At 40.4% G+C, this 16,037-nt stretch overlaps 1 protein-coding gene across 1 annotated transcript; it reads right to left on the minus strand.

Moving 5' to 3' along the window:
* Positions 1-87: 87 nt before the first annotated feature.
* On the minus strand, positions 88-575 carry LOC119647033 (transcription factor HES-2-like). Its single transcript, XM_038047774.1, has one exon. The coding sequence runs from the start codon at positions 534-536 to the stop codon at positions 99-101; it is 438 nt and encodes a 145-aa protein (XP_037903702.1). The 5' UTR covers positions 537-575; the 3' UTR covers positions 88-98.
* Between the last annotated feature and the right edge of the window lie 15,462 nt (positions 576-16,037).

The raw sequence follows: 16,037 nt of genomic DNA on the forward strand, positions 1-16,037 counted from the left end.
AACATTATTTTCCAAACTTAACAAATTATCACTTTCAGAAATTATCCTAGTAGCCTGAAACAAAATTTCTTTCTAATTGAGCTTCGATGTGCCCATGTTCACGTCCATGGTCGCCAATGAAGTTTCGACAGCATACTCCTTTCTTCCGTTTGTGGTGAGGCATTCTCCTTATCCGTATCCATGGAATCGCAACGAAAGGTTTCACTTGCTTTGCAGGATTGTTTATTATTAACACTACACTGTCGATTTGGATCGACTCGTTTCAGGGGACCACTATAGGAACTCGAAACTGTATCTAGTTCGGCCGTCGTAGAGGTTACTTCTGACATCGGTATCCTAGCTCCATGTATCGCTTTTAAATGCCTAACCGTCATTTCTAGAATATCTGCTTTTTCTAATTTCGTGGGCACCTTTCCGTTCTCCAATGTGTATGTGTTCCTTAAAACAATGGTTTTCAAAATTTCCAAGGAGTCATTAATCCGTGCTCGCCTTTTCTTTTCCATCAAAGGTTTTCGTATCTTCCGAATATCCGACATGCCCACTGATTTACTGAAGATAGAATTCAACGATATCAATTCAACGAGAGATTGCACAATAATGAATAGATTGAAAAGGATCTTGTCCTTTATATATGGGAAAGAACTTGTTCTAAAATCATCATACCTGTATGTGCGTAACGATTTTTCATTCAGTCTGAGAATTACTATTTGTGTCCCATGAAAATTCAATTGCAATCTTCCTGTGACACTCGAGGGTTCAATGAAAGTTTAGAATATGTAAATTTTCAAGCGCGCATCAATACCCGCCCATTACTTTGTCGAATAAATCTTTGTCTGAAATTGAGGATGCCTTGAATAAAAAAAGTATCGGGTTCGGTATCGAATAAGTTTTGAAAAGGAAAGTTTCATTGGGAGAATGCTAAATATCGAGGCCGTAGAGAGAAAATTCGTTCCCGGGCTGAAATTAATGTATCTGAGCCTAGAAACTATTTAATTGTTGTGTTTACATCTTTCTCTTTCTTCCGAATTTTAACAAACGTCTATAACAAACATAGGTTTACTGAATTCTTGTTTCCTGATTTTCCATCCTCTACGAAAGGAAGGCTGGTTTCAATGAACCGCTGTCCAAGGGGCCTAACGAAAAAAAGCATTAATCAGGGTGGCAGTGCTAATCTATAGGTCCACTAACGTTCATAACAGTTGATGCAAGGCTTATCTAAACGTTCTTTCCATAAATGTATAAATGTTTTAAGCAGGCATTGTAGAGAGAACATCCTCAAAACTACTTTTCTATACTATTCTATTTTTTAATTTTCTACAACGATATACATATGTAAGTCCTAATGTCCTAATGTATGCGTTATGCAGAACTTAACATTCTCCATCGTCTTTTTTACCCCAATCTTCTCAAGAATTACCTTGAATAACGCGCCTTGTTATATTACCTAACTTTCACAGAAAGAGCTTTTAATGAAGGACACAGAATATGGTACTCGATACTGAGCCAAAAAGAGAGAAGAGAAGGGGGTTATTCTCCCGTGTCGGGAATTTCTCAGGTTGCCCAAAGCAGAGTGTTTAATGAGATAAGGACATAATATTCACTCCAAGCCTGAATCTTTGCTACTTCTCTTTATGAGAGGACTCATAATTATATTAGGTAACTTTCGCGCCATATATGTAAAAAGCAAAAAATCTATGACATTGAAACAAAGTGGACAATTAAACGACAAATTTTCTTTTTCTCGATAAACACTCTCCCTTTATCACCTAAATATTTCTTATAAGGAGCTAAATGGAATATTGACCCCTGCATGACTTCTAACCAGAGCAGTTTGAAGGATATAACCCACATGTCGAAAAAAATTATGTGGCTTACAGAATGCAAACTTGGCGGACTCCTCAACTATGTAGAGTAGTGTAAATCATTTCCTCTTGGCATCGTCGGAAGGCATCTCGAAATCGATAAAGAACAAATGAGAGGGGATCTAAACTGTGCATAATAATCCACAATGATCTAAAAGGGTGTTCATATGATTAGTACAACCTTTCGTTTTTTGATTCATTCTGGAATTATTTAAGCAATAAACTTTTCGACAGCAGGGAACGCGAAAACACCGGACATTCATCGCACTCAAAACGCCTTTCTTTAGGATGTTAATGATCGGCCCCTGTCTTCACTAGGAAAGACTTCAGATATCCGATATTTTTGCAAATACTGAAGGGATTCCATGGAATAACTTTCCGGTGAGAGTTGCAATTTTACTAGATGTGATATGGCCGCGAAAAAGTGCTCATTTTAACTCTTAAGCTGCTCATTGTCGTGAATGGAAAACATATCGTTAACGTCCTTCACTGAACCATCAAAGGACTTGCGACCATCTAGCGGCATTCTATTTGCAGCTTCAGTCTCCTTCACTGCTGTAGTGAATTTCTTTCTGTCACGAAATGCGTTACACTGCACTTCGCGTATTTTGTCGCAGGATATTTTGATCAAAACACTAAATCTTAAGAAACGGCAAAGTTGGCACTAACAAAAACAAGGGAACAGATTAAGAATATACAGAAAATGAAAGAAAAGACCTATACTTTTTAGTTCCTGAATGCTCGAGCAACATTTGCATCACCCCACTCCACCCCACCATTCTGCATATAACCATAAATCACTCATCCATTTTATAAATATATCCCTTCTAATTTGCCCCTAGGTTTCCCAGGCAACACCGAAATATTCCATTTGGCATCCTACAAATATCAAAAAGTCATAAATTCGACATAAACCTAACCATGATGGTCTATTCAGGGTTCAGTTGTCCAGGTTCAATCCCACAAATCTCACTTCTACCAAAGAGATAACTTTCTTATAATACTATTTCTCAGAAATTTACTTCACAATCGCAACAAAGCAATTAAGGTAATAAAAAGCATCCTCCAAATCTTAAAAAATTATGTATGTATCAGACCATATCAACCATTAGCATTTTCAATCCTCAGAAAATGATCTTCTCTAGAGTTTAACCGAACCGAACCGAAAGAACGCCTGTCCTTACCTGCTCACTTCAAGCCTTCCACACTCATTCAATTGGGAACCGGTTTTTAAAAAAAAACCCATACGCCCAAAAGACCTAAAATAGGGGTGTAATTTTTTTTCACCAAATGTATGAGGTATCAAATGAAAGGTTTTGACTAGTACTTTCGGAGTCAATAGTTTAGATATTGGTTACAAAGGTGAGGAGTACGATGACGATTTTAATACGAGGCAGCATACTAGAAAGTTCAGTGGAAATCATATTATTATTATTAACAAAGATATCTACTTTAACTTATTTCGTGGCAAATTACTACTCCTTAAGAGATGGCTCAGGGGTGACGGTGAGGAGGACGGGGCAGCAACTCTGTCGGATAAACCAATACCAAGTGGCAGAGGAGTACCTCCATAGTTGTGGCACCGGGAGACGCTGTATCATTTTGGTTTGGCCGTGATCCAGTAGACGAATGCTTCAAAGTCCTAATTAGGGCGATCAGACCAAGTCTGCACAGGGACTCATCTGAAGTGGCATTAGGCCACGAAACCTTACCAAGAGTATACTGGTACCATCGAAAAAGGGATAGTCCCAGAATTCATATATTTATGGAGAACTCCAGTTTCGTGTGCTTTCAGATCGGTTGTTGCGATTGGCCCCCTAGTGGAAGCTTCACGGGGGTTGTGGTTACATTCAAACGAACAGAGACCTTCAGGACTCAATCGTGGTGTTGCGTTTCAATTCGAGTTCGGTACTCCATAGTACGGTAGAGATTTAGGTAGGTTTTGCATCCATCAGTATGAATGCTGAGCCATGCAATATAGACTGGTATCGTTGTGCTTGTCTTATCGGGGCTCATATAAATGCACAGAGAGTTATCTTAAGAGATAAAATGTCGGTACCGCATCGAATTGAATATCGGGTATTTTTAACGTGTGTATATACACTACGGGCTATATCTAAATGAAACCATCGTATACCCAAATATATTACATAAATAAACAAAACCTTTCGCACCTGGAGCACGGAAATGAGTTCCATTTTCCGACTTGTTACTTTTTGTAGGCTTATTTTAAAGAGAGGAAGGGAGATAACTTCCTCAAAAGAAGTGTGAAGGTACAGGCTAATCAGCTCGTCCGGGTTCCGCACGGGAAAAATGCAATTCACCAGATCGGGAAGTAAAAAGTCAGTGAGAAGTCATGTAGAATATAAACAAAAACTCAGTCAAGTTTTTCTTCTCTGTACTTACTAACTCATCCGTAGTTTATATATTAATTAGATAGTTATATAATCAAAATGTCATTGTTTTATAATTATGTTTTATGACTAGTAAATGATTTCAATTACTGGACAAAAGTAGCCAAAAATTATTTGTGAACGCTACAAAAGCATGTCTCTAAGCGGAATCAACCCGTAAAGAATTAGATCCAATATATTTCAGTAAATGGTCGTTAAGAACTGAGATAATTTCACATAGTGTTTAGTTGGAATTTAGTATCCCTAGAATCTCTAGATTTCTGATCCGTGTAGCTCATCTTACGGTTATCTGTTAAAACCATGCGTTTTACTTTTACCTTCAATCGGGGTAACGTGGTGCTGATCTCCATATTATCCAGTTAAACAAACTGCATATCCCTCAAAAGTTAAAAAAATCATGTGTAATAAGCAGAATGAATTGATGTTATTTTGAGATTAGTTTAAAATGAAGGCAAACAAAGAGAAAGTTCTGTTTATCCTTATTTATCGCTCTTTCCCAATTTTAGGCGCTTTTAACAATAAGCAGAAAGATAAAATTCTCTAAACTATTGCTTATCGTCTAACAACTATGAAGAGTATCTCCAACGAGAAATTGCTAAGAAACAAGTCGGAGTACAGGAAGCTCGCGCTTCGGGTATAAAGGTTTTGTGTTCATCTTATGTAAGAAACTTTAACGCACATTTTTCCATCCGTATATAGCTACGAATCCAACATATTCCTTCATATTTTTCCAAACTACAAGACGTTCGTACATATTACAGCCATAGATATTAAGCTCAACCCTAAACAAACAAACTGCCTATTTCCGAATACTGAACATATATACATATGCAAAAGCATTCATATGTACATATATAGTACGTATATTAAATACTGCTGGTTTAATGTACAAATATCTCTATCTGAATTAGATACTACCCGCAAACTATTAGCACGCATATACTATATACCTACATACACACATCTCTGCTTGGAATAATTGATATTCATATGCAAGAGACTAAAAAACTAACACAAAATAATTCTTTGCGACCCCATTCATAAGAACTCATTTCGATGTGATATTGATGAATTGATATGTGATGATCACGTCATATAGGTTGCAGAGTGCACGAAATTCACAAAAAATGGCAGAGTTTCACACCCTATAACTTTGTTAGTGATAGTTTGATTTGCTTCAAACTTGACCAACTTGCGCATTATGTTCTTCATTACAGCCATGCCAAATTTTATAATTCTGGAATGGACATAAGGAGGGTTGCCGCGTAAATTTCTAAAATGTGGAAATATTATTAACTTTATTTGTGCAGATATCGGAACCGGATGTATTTTGAGGCCTAGATTTCATAGAGATGCACCACTGTGATTTTTTTCAGATTTTTCGGTTAGATAGGTTCTGAGAACGAGATCTGTTACACTTTTTGGGGTTCATATTTTGAACCCTCACTCCCCCATGTTTCACCCAATATCAAATATGGAACCAGTTTCGAAAAGTACTAATTGAACCTGTTAATTTGATAACCCACATGGCCACATTTTATGAAAAAAAATTTGCAAATTTGCTCCCCCTTAAACTTAGCACAAAATGGCGCCACTCGCTGCATGTAAAGGGAACAACAGATCACACACTCTTACCAATTTTCGTGACGACCGGTTCAGCCGTTTCCGAATAAATCGGCTGTGACAAACAGACAGACAGACAGACGGACAGACAGACATCGACTCGATTCTAATAAGGTTTTGTTTCACACAAAACACAACAAAAACACAAAAGTATACGTAAGATGTAAACCCGGAATGAAACTGTTAGTATCAAGACCTATATAACCATCAATCCGTGTTAGAGACGTAAAGCAACCATTTAGACTTTAATTGAAGCTCTTACGAGTCCAACCCTAGCAGCCTTATCATATGGTATGATGCCGACCATTCGCTAGAGGTAAATTTGCCTACATACTCGATTTCTGCAAATTTTCCTATCAAGTCAAGGCAATTTGAGATTCGGCAGCAGCAGAAATCATCAATTACTCCTCAAACACAAGAAAACTATGTTATCAGAGATGGGATATCCAGGAATGCTGCTTTTGTTGTTCGTAATTTGGTCCGCTGCTTCAGAACCTTCTCCCAACAACTCTCCGATTTATATCTCTAAGTTGCGGGATTCTCGCTCATTAAAACCACCCCCACTCCACTTCCCCTACTTTAAGTATTCCTTTGCAGCAGGGCTTTAGTCTACTCGACGACATTCATTTCCTAAGCGATACAAATACTTCTAATAACCACCCTGTCCCGTAAGGAACTGCATCAGGTAGTAATTGATTTCTCAGTGTGTCTCTTCGACACCTTTCCAAACGCACGAGATCAGTGTATGTGTCCTGCGGCCGTTTTCGCAATTATTCCACCTGCTGGTATGTTGCGTTTAGTGCAGCCCTGAGGGTTTTTGAGGGGTCGACGGTCACTTCGGACAGATTCGATCGAGATCATTCCCCTCACTCTATCCTGACCTATATGCGCTGTATCCTTTCAACGTAGTTGGTTGATATGCTGAACTCACCCACCTCCGGATACAGTGGATGTACTTCACCAACCCTCCGGTAAGTAACCTGCGATTATATTTTTGCCCCTCCCCACGTAGAACGGGCTAAACGAAAAACGTACTGACCAGCCACTAGTTCGATGAAAGGGAGAAGCTTTCAACATCTCTTCATAGTATCTATAAAGCGAATAGAACGATATGAAAAGAATCTCCAGTGGAATCCTTGATAATTATGGTACTCTATTCTTTTAGGGCAACACAAATACCTCCCCTCAAAGCAACTTCATCCAGGCCCTTGCATTCGATTGTTATCTCCTTCCTTTGAGATTTAATTTGCTCTTGCTTTCTTAACACCTTTCCCACCTTGCCCCAAAAAAATATCCACCCATATAGCCTCCTATTGGTAGCAACAAAGTGTGTTTTGTGACTGGGATGAAAGTCATTATAGTACGACTTTAAGCAAGTAAATTAGGTCACTTTTAATAAACATGAATGACTCTATGTAATTATTGTGATTGTTGACACCCCTACTGTGTAATATTGTGTTGTTTCTATTCCAAGCATCCAAAAAATGGTTATCAATGTTAAGTCGCTCGGAAGCTAATTATCACTCAAACAGAAGTTTAATCTAGCAGCATGAGAATCGAAATAGGCCACTAAAAATAGAGTTTTTCATAAGGCCGCTGCGGAGGTTTTTGAGATCGGGCTTTCATTGTACCTCCCTTCATCCTGATGCGAATGCTTAAAGACGACCTTAATGTGTAAGATCAATGATGGACGCCTCCCCTTTCCTATATATACAGTTCTTTTACGGGCAGTGGGAGGTATGTATATATTAAATAGGCATGCATACTTTTATGTAAAAGCTGGATTTGGCTACAATAACTAACTAGTATTTTTAAGCCCATGATCTATCGGATGTATTTTGCAAGTTCGAAGAAGAGAGCAATTATAGTCTGGAAACTGTAGGAAAAATAAATTCAGTAACGGATTTACTGTGGACTCATTCAGGCTTAAGGAGTGTACACTCAAGAAAAGAAACCTACTTCATTTCAATTTCACCAATAGAAAAACTGTTGATAAAAAAATGGATCCCACTGTCACCTGAGAGAACGAACGATAGTTTGCATAGTCAATCGATAACTAATGCAAAAGTAAAGGATCACTCAAAGCTGAAATTAGAGAGTCTATAGCAAGATCGCAACAGATTATATGCATATATACAACTTTCTTTTCGTCTTTCATAATCAAAAAAACTGTACATATCCTTTAAAATCACAAAAATGCAGCTACTTAGCTCTAGGACGCGGTTTTCAAACAAAACTTTCGAGTCAAAATCGTGTTGGTTACTTTGTGTTAATGAAATAGAGAGCCATTATGGGTTTAGAATGTTAAGTATAATCACATTTTCCAAAATAAAACGCTAACTACCTACATTTACCTCTCTATCAGACGGAATCGAATAGAATTGTCAAACGATACCTATTCCGGTAAATCCCACCAACCGTCCATTCTATAAAATATTTTTTCAATTGGTTCGAGGGCCTTTGCACAGGCTCTCGCTATCATTGTGGAACCCTTTTCATGGTGCTCTATTTGAGAGGAAAAGGGATGACCTAATTTTCTTGAGCCTATTATTGAGGTGTTTTCACTTCTTGAGCAGCACTTTTTGTGTTGTTTTGCATTTCCTGTCAGTTAAAAGATATTTGAGAATTTTTTTTAGTAAAATAATTTAAGGACATGTAGATTTGTAACCGACGATATTATGTATTGCGCATAATGTCTGGTTAACGATGAATAATTTGTGAAACACCCACGTGTTCATGAAAGACTCGTGATATGTGAAAATCAATAATAATATCAAAAGGATGTGGAGTCATTTCCTAAAGCATTCAATTCATTATAATGAAGGCAGGATATGCCGGATTGAGAAATTTTCATAGCTTTTTTTTGAACATTGTCTTTATCTAATCATTATGTGATATATTTAGTTTAAATTAATTCCTTATCAAATCAGAAGTTTGAATATTCTTTTCATTTATTTTCACTTAAATTTGACGCTAATTTGGAAAGGAAGGGTAAGAAAGTCTGGATGGCAAAGAAACGACCAAACAGCAAGTAGATTCGGTAATTATTCATAACCGGTGTAAGCTAAAATTTACGAACTTACTAGTCTTTTTGCAAAAAATAGGATGAAAACAATTAAAGTTGCAAATTAAAATCTCACACATTTTAAGATTTTTATTACTACGAGAAACAGAATTACACCAGAAATGTGGACACATCTTCAGTTATTGGCTTCTATTTTAAAAACGAATTAGTAATTGAAATGAAATCCTTCTAAGAAGTAACATACAGTATATCATGCGAACGGTTCAGCAAAACATTCTGGGTTCTCTTTGCGGAATTAGCCATCGTACTAACCAACCTCGTATGTGAACCGATTTTCCGTGGTAGAGGGTGAGGATTGATGGCCGACCTGAAATATATACATGAGTAACTAAAGTAATGCACTCTATGTAGATACAAAACAGGTCGGGATACCGGAAACTGGGCGTTTCGGGCACGAAGGTTTTGTGTTCATCTTATGTGAGAAACTCTCTATGTATGATATTCCATTCGTACATAGCTAAGAATACAAAATATTCCTATATTCCTTCATATTTTCCAAAATTCCAAGCTACACATATGTACATACATATCAAAGACATGAATATTGTCTTCATCCTAAATAAACAAACATTGCTTATTACCATTTGACGATGCATACATATATATGAGCGCATCTACATTGATCTAACGTGCCTTTATGCATATCCACTTTATCGGCTGCTAACAACTTAATAGAAACATTTTGTAGTGCTTCCAGTGACAGTGAGAAAGGTAGCGCTTCATGTTCCTGTCTAAACGTTGATAAAAAGAAGTGAGCAAACGCAATTCGCAAACACTATAATTTCATAGCTTCTGCGCAATTTCATAAAATTTAATGTTTTTCTAGTCAAAATAGCGATTCATATAACATTCAGTGTTGATCAAAAGATGAAACAAGTTGTTACGTGAAAAAAATTTAGGGCGATGACGGCTTTACGGTTTCTTACCAAGGCAGAGGCAAATCGCCTCACCTCTGCCCTGGGAGCAACGTGACCGAAGCGGCTCGCAGATGATAAGTTCTCCTTTATATAATTCGCAGAACACAACATGACTGCGACCAAAGCTTGGCCAGAGCTAAACATATTTTTTTGAGAATTGTTGGGTCCTAAGTCCGCATCAACTTGATGCCAGACCCGACCAAATGGCGAGCAACTTACTCCGTCTCTTTTTTCGTCCGCGGACCCCTCGTTTAGGGTTTAGCACCCAAACTTTAAAAAAATGTAATGCGATGACGGCTTTACGGTCAAAGGGTAGTATAGGTCGCAAGGCGAAACGTAGATTGGTACCCACGATGGAGCATAAAACCTGGGAAACGCCTGCTGAACCAACACCAACAACTCTACTACCAAACCCTATCTCCATCTCCACGTGGTGACCGCCGGGGGCTCTTTCATAACGAAAAGCTACAGACGGAGAAGGATGAAGGCTAGTCTCCCGCGCCTAAAAACCGGACAAATTATACCAACTGGTCCTCCAGGTTGGGGTTGGGTAGGGTTGACAATCCTCCATGGAAAACAACTTGTTAAGAAGCGACAGCAGGAGCCTCGAACTGGACGAATAACACAACGACGAACCTGGAAACGACAAAGGAATAACGATTTGCGCATTTTCTCATGGAACGTGCACAATATAGGGCTGATGTAACAGCGTTACAGGAGATGCGTTGGACAGGGACCGGTTTCCTGGAGAAGAGTCGCTACACCATATATTATAGTGGTCATCCAGTAAACCATGTGCTCGGAGTAGGTTTCTTAGTCAGCCAAAAAATGAAACCTGCTGTTATCGGCTTTGAAATCAACTATGAACTCAGCACTTGTGAGGCAAATTTAGAAATATAAGCCTCATAAACGTTCGCGCCCCTACAGAGGAGACTGCAGAGTCGGAGAAGGATACCTTCTACGAGGTAGTAGAACGAACCGTCTAAGCTTATCCCAGATATGATATCAAAATCATACTTGGCGATTTTAACAGCCCCCATAGCTTACACCAAAATACAAATGATAACGGACTGCGGATCATTCAATTAGCAGTGTCACACGAAATGGTTGTTGGAAGTACTTGATTTGCGTGGAAAGCGGTCCACAAACATACGTGAGTCTCCCCAGACGGGACCACTTTCAACCAAATTGACCACGTGTTGATCGAACGCCGCCACCTCTCAGCCTTGATGAATGTCAGAACATATAGGGGGACCAATATAGACTCGGATCACTATCTCGTTGGCATGGTGCTCCGAGCTCGAATAACAATACCACCTAGAATCCCCTCTGACAATCAGGTGAGAGTGAACACAGAAGCCATCCACAACACAACCCTCCGCGACACCTATAAGAGGGAAATGGATGCCGCAATAACTGTAGTCAACAGAGGATCTGGAGGTGAAGCATCAACAAATGATCTTCACAACCACCTGAAGAACGTTATCATTGATACAGCCACAAACATACTCGGCCCCCGCAAAAAGAGTCGGAACGACTGGTTTGACGATGAATTTAGGCTAGGAACGGAACGGAAGAATGCCGCATACCGAGTAATGTTGCTTTCTCAAAGAACGCGGGCATGGGCAGAGACTTATCACGAACTCGGAGAAGCGACTTCACAGACGAAAAAAAGAAGCCTGTACGAACCAACAGGTCTGTGAACTAGAAAAGTACAGGGAGCAGCCGCGTCAGGCACGCAAGTTTTACCAACAAGTTAGCAGAATGAAGCCTTACACACCTCGATGATCATCCTGCCGAGACAAAGAGGGAAATCTGATTTCCGACAGAATGGGCAACTACTGAACAACCAGAACATCGGCGAGTTGGAGGTCCCGCCAACTGAAGACGACGGGCAAATACTGTCACCACCAAGTTTAGGAGAAACAGTCCATGCAATTCATCGGCTAGAAAATCATAAGTCGCCAGGAGCCGATAGAATTACAGCCGAATTTGTTAAATATGGGGCGACAGTTACACCAAGTGGTTCATCAACTTGTGTTCAAGGTATGGGACAGCGAATCAATGCCCGACGATTGGCAGCGAGGCATTATCTGTCTCATTCATAAAAAAGCAGATATCACACAGTGCAGCAATTATAGAGGTATCACGTTGCTGAATACCATCTATAAGATATTCTCCGCCATCTTGCTAGGTCGGATAGCCCCATACGCCCAGAACATCATTGGCCCATACCAAAGAGACTTCACTCCAGGCAAATCAGCAACAGATCAGATTTTCTCTCCGCAGCAAGCGATAGAAAAACTGTTGGAATATGGACATCTGTTGCACCACCTATTCATCGACTTTAAAGCCGCCTATGATAGCATAGCCAGGGTAAAACTGTACACGGCCATGAGAGAATTCGGTATTCCAACGAAGTTAATAAGACTGACTAGGCTGACCCTGACCAATGTGCGAGGCCAGATAAAAGCAGGAGGATCACTCTCAAGACCATTCGACATCAACAACGGTCTACGACAAGGGGATCCCTTTCATGCGTCCTCTTTAACCTGGCCCTCGAGAAAGTGATCCGTGATGCTGAGGTAAATGCAAGAGGTGCGATCCTTTTTAAGTCCACCCAACTACTGACGATATCGACATCATGGGAGAACCACCCGAGACGTACAAACTGCCTTCATCCAGATCGAGCAGGCGGAGATTGGCGCGAGATCTTGGGCTGCACATCAATGACAGCAAGACAAAATATATGGTGGCAACGTCAGCACCAAAAACTAACCAAACAACAACATCAAACCGCACTGATCAAACGGGAAGAATAAAGATAGGAGACTACAACTGTAAGACCGTTGATAATTTCTCTTATGTATTTTTCTTACTGTACGAGACTATGATCTTGCCAGTTCTTATGGATTCCTCGGAGACTTGGGTTCTTAGCAAAAAGAATTGCGAACTATTGGCCGCGTTCAAGAGAAGAACCTTCCGAAGAATTTTTGGCCCTCTACATGAGGATGGACGATTTCGTAGCCTACATAACGACGAAATCTATGAGCGATACCATGACCGTTAAGTTGTGGATAAAATCCCGCTCAATAGGTTACGGTGGGTGGATCACTTCATCCGTATGGATGAGGATGATCCAGCCCGGAAAGTCTATAGGGGCAATATCTATGGTAGAAAAAGAAGACGAGTCAGACCCTGCCTGAGATGGAGCGATGGCGTAGGTCAGCACGCCGGACAGTTTTTAGGGATATCCAATTGCTGGACCTCGGCGCAAAACCGGGAGTTTCTTATTAAGGCAGGCCAAGACCGGATACCGGTTGTTGCGCCGTTGATGATGATGATGTTTTCGAGAGTAAATCGGGTGTGACAGACAGAAAGACAGGCGGACAAACAGAAAGACAGACAAACATTGGATCGATTTTAATAAGATCTTGTTTCATACAAGCCTGAAAGACCTGAACCTGAACCGCTTCCCGCAGATTGCTCTAAAGCATTGCTATGCTTTTTATGGTTCGCGGTTTTTCTTGTTTTCTTCTGAACTCTTACTGCCATAGCTATTCATTCATGTTTCCAAACCTCCATTGTACCCAGAATGTACTCCACGATAATTTCAGGTATTCAAGGTATTTTTGCGAGAGTGCCCAATCTTGTTCAGTGCGCAATAAAGCTTGAATAATAAAATACAATATATTATACTACAGATTCTCAGCTATCGCCATAACGTATCTTGACCAGTATAGTGGTATAGCTAGACTCTCTGGTTTCAAACGTCGTCTTCATTCGCCAAGATGTCTATGGGAGCATCCTTGCTAATATTCATACTGCTTCCCTTAATATTGTCCAGGAAATGCTGCATGCCCGAAGTACGCCTAGTCGATATACGATTAGTTTTCTACAGCTTTATTTTCTAGTACAGTTGCGCAAGCAGAAGCTACATGAAGTAAAATGGACTTAACTTCCCTTGTAAGAGAAGACATTGACATTGTCTTGGAAGGTTCTTTCATTATTATATTCCCAATTTACTTCTTGAAGTTAAGCTTTCCGTTGATCATTGACTTCCAAGGATTTAAGCGATTATGATTAAATTATTTGTTCGCCAACTTTAACTGTCACTGTTGTCTTTCTTCTCTGACTGATTAGTACCATTTCTGTTCAGCGAAGGGCAGCAGGAATTTTTCAACTGGGAATTGATCAATCATTTCGCCTTCGTTTAATAAATCTTGGTCTCGTGGAGGCATTTGCAGTGGTTGCTATCCGAATATCACCTGCGAAGCAAACGATTGTAACACTGTCAGCGAGGTGTAGCGTCAATATTCCATCGTTCATTATTTTCCACAGTAAAGGGCCTACGAAAGAACCTTAGGCCACATCCCGATTTCTCAGAATGCTTTCAGAGTTTGCATCATAACAGGAAGCCAAACTACTGATGAAAGCAAGAAATTTCGATGATATTTAGGCGCAGAGAGTTTGCCAAAAGGAAGCAGGAAGCCGGAGCAACAGAAGCTAGGGAAGAATACCGGTAACGGATTCAGACCGATAAATCGAAAAACACAATTCAGGGTGTTATGCGAATGGTTCCCATTGGACAGTTTGCAGTTGGGGGTAACTAACTGTATTCGAACGAGCCTCACTGATACTTAGTTGCCACTTTGGAACGCCAAAATTCCTAACCTCGATACTCCTGAATACAATAAAAGAAATAAGAAAATCAGACAACAAACAAGCGGGACCCTGAACTGCGTACAAACTGGCTCAGCAGGCAGAGGTACATCTCCGCAGCACCGAGAGTCAGATGACCACACCCAAGAAGGAGAAGTTAAATGATTAAGCAGCCAAGGTCAACATTGGCCAATGCAAAAACGGCAATTAACACAGCTCCCCTTTCAAAAAGCAGAGGTGAGCAAGTGTATCTTTGAGGTTACCATATCAGATGTCAGGGAGCAGACACGCCTCCGTGACGCAAGTGCTAAGTGATATCTACGCTATCCGAAGGAAAGACTGAAACCAGAGAAGTCCCCTAAGAAGGCTCAGGGCAGACCTAAGCATTCAGCATCCCCAAGAACGCGGGAATTAGCGGAAATCGGTCTGTAAGAGTGTACCGTTACGGTCTTGAATGAAGTGCTCTAGCACACTTCAAGGTCCTGATCCAATTGGATTGCTGCGCCAACAATTACTATTATTTCCAAGGAAAATACTCACTCATGAGGAGCAGGAAATAGTTAAGGATCTCATCGTCAGATGTGTGAGGGATGGAATAAGGAGCTCGTGTTCACCGGCATACGATACGATATGACCAGGTTTTATACTGGTAGGCACACATGGTTGTTGGCGGTCTATCTTCCCAAGGTTGCAGCGGTTGAGACGGGGAAGCTTCTACGCCTCGTCATCACTCAAAACATAGATCTCCATACACGGTTATGGGGAGTTTTTAGCAGCGAGCACATGGATATAATAATAATAATCGTTGGCGCAACAATCCATGTTGGATCAGGGCCTTGAAGTGTGTTAGAGCACTTCATTCAAGACCGTAACGGTACACTAGGAGGCAATGTGGTCAACATTGCGCTCGCCCGAGATTATTACCCTGATTTGACTCAGGTACTCATTCACAGCTGAGTCGACTGGTATCCGACGTCAAATCACGATACAAATTCCACTGCCACCAGTGAGATTTGAACCGCGACCTTCCGTGACAGCCTTGCGCTCTAACCACTCAGCTATCCGGACACATGGATATGGTGAGTTTTAAGAAGGGGCAGGAGGACAAAGGCAAACTCCTCACAATTGGGAGACAATGGATCACTGGGGGTAATTAAACGTCGTAACTGCCACGGAGGAAGCATGCAGGTAATTTGGGACTCCTCTTATGAGAAACCAAGGGCTTGCAGCGAACAGAGTTATAATATATATATGTCTTCCAAAGTTTCTTCCGGGGACCTCGTGGCTGTCCAAATCTGACTGGCATGGAGACGGGCAAGAGTGGTTTTTATTCCGAGGGATGATCAACCGAGATGTGATAAGGAAAGGAAAAAACACTGTATGGGTTTTTGGACACCGAAGGAAAGTTCGATCACATATGGCACAAAGAGATATGAAATGCCCTAATCCGCAATCTTAAACCAAAGGAAAAGTG

This window comes from Hermetia illucens, chromosome 1, assembly GCF_905115235.1.
Source record: "Hermetia illucens chromosome 1, iHerIll2.2.curated.20191125, whole genome shotgun sequence".
Lineage (NCBI taxonomy): Eukaryota > Metazoa > Arthropoda > Insecta > Diptera > Stratiomyidae > Hermetia > Hermetia illucens.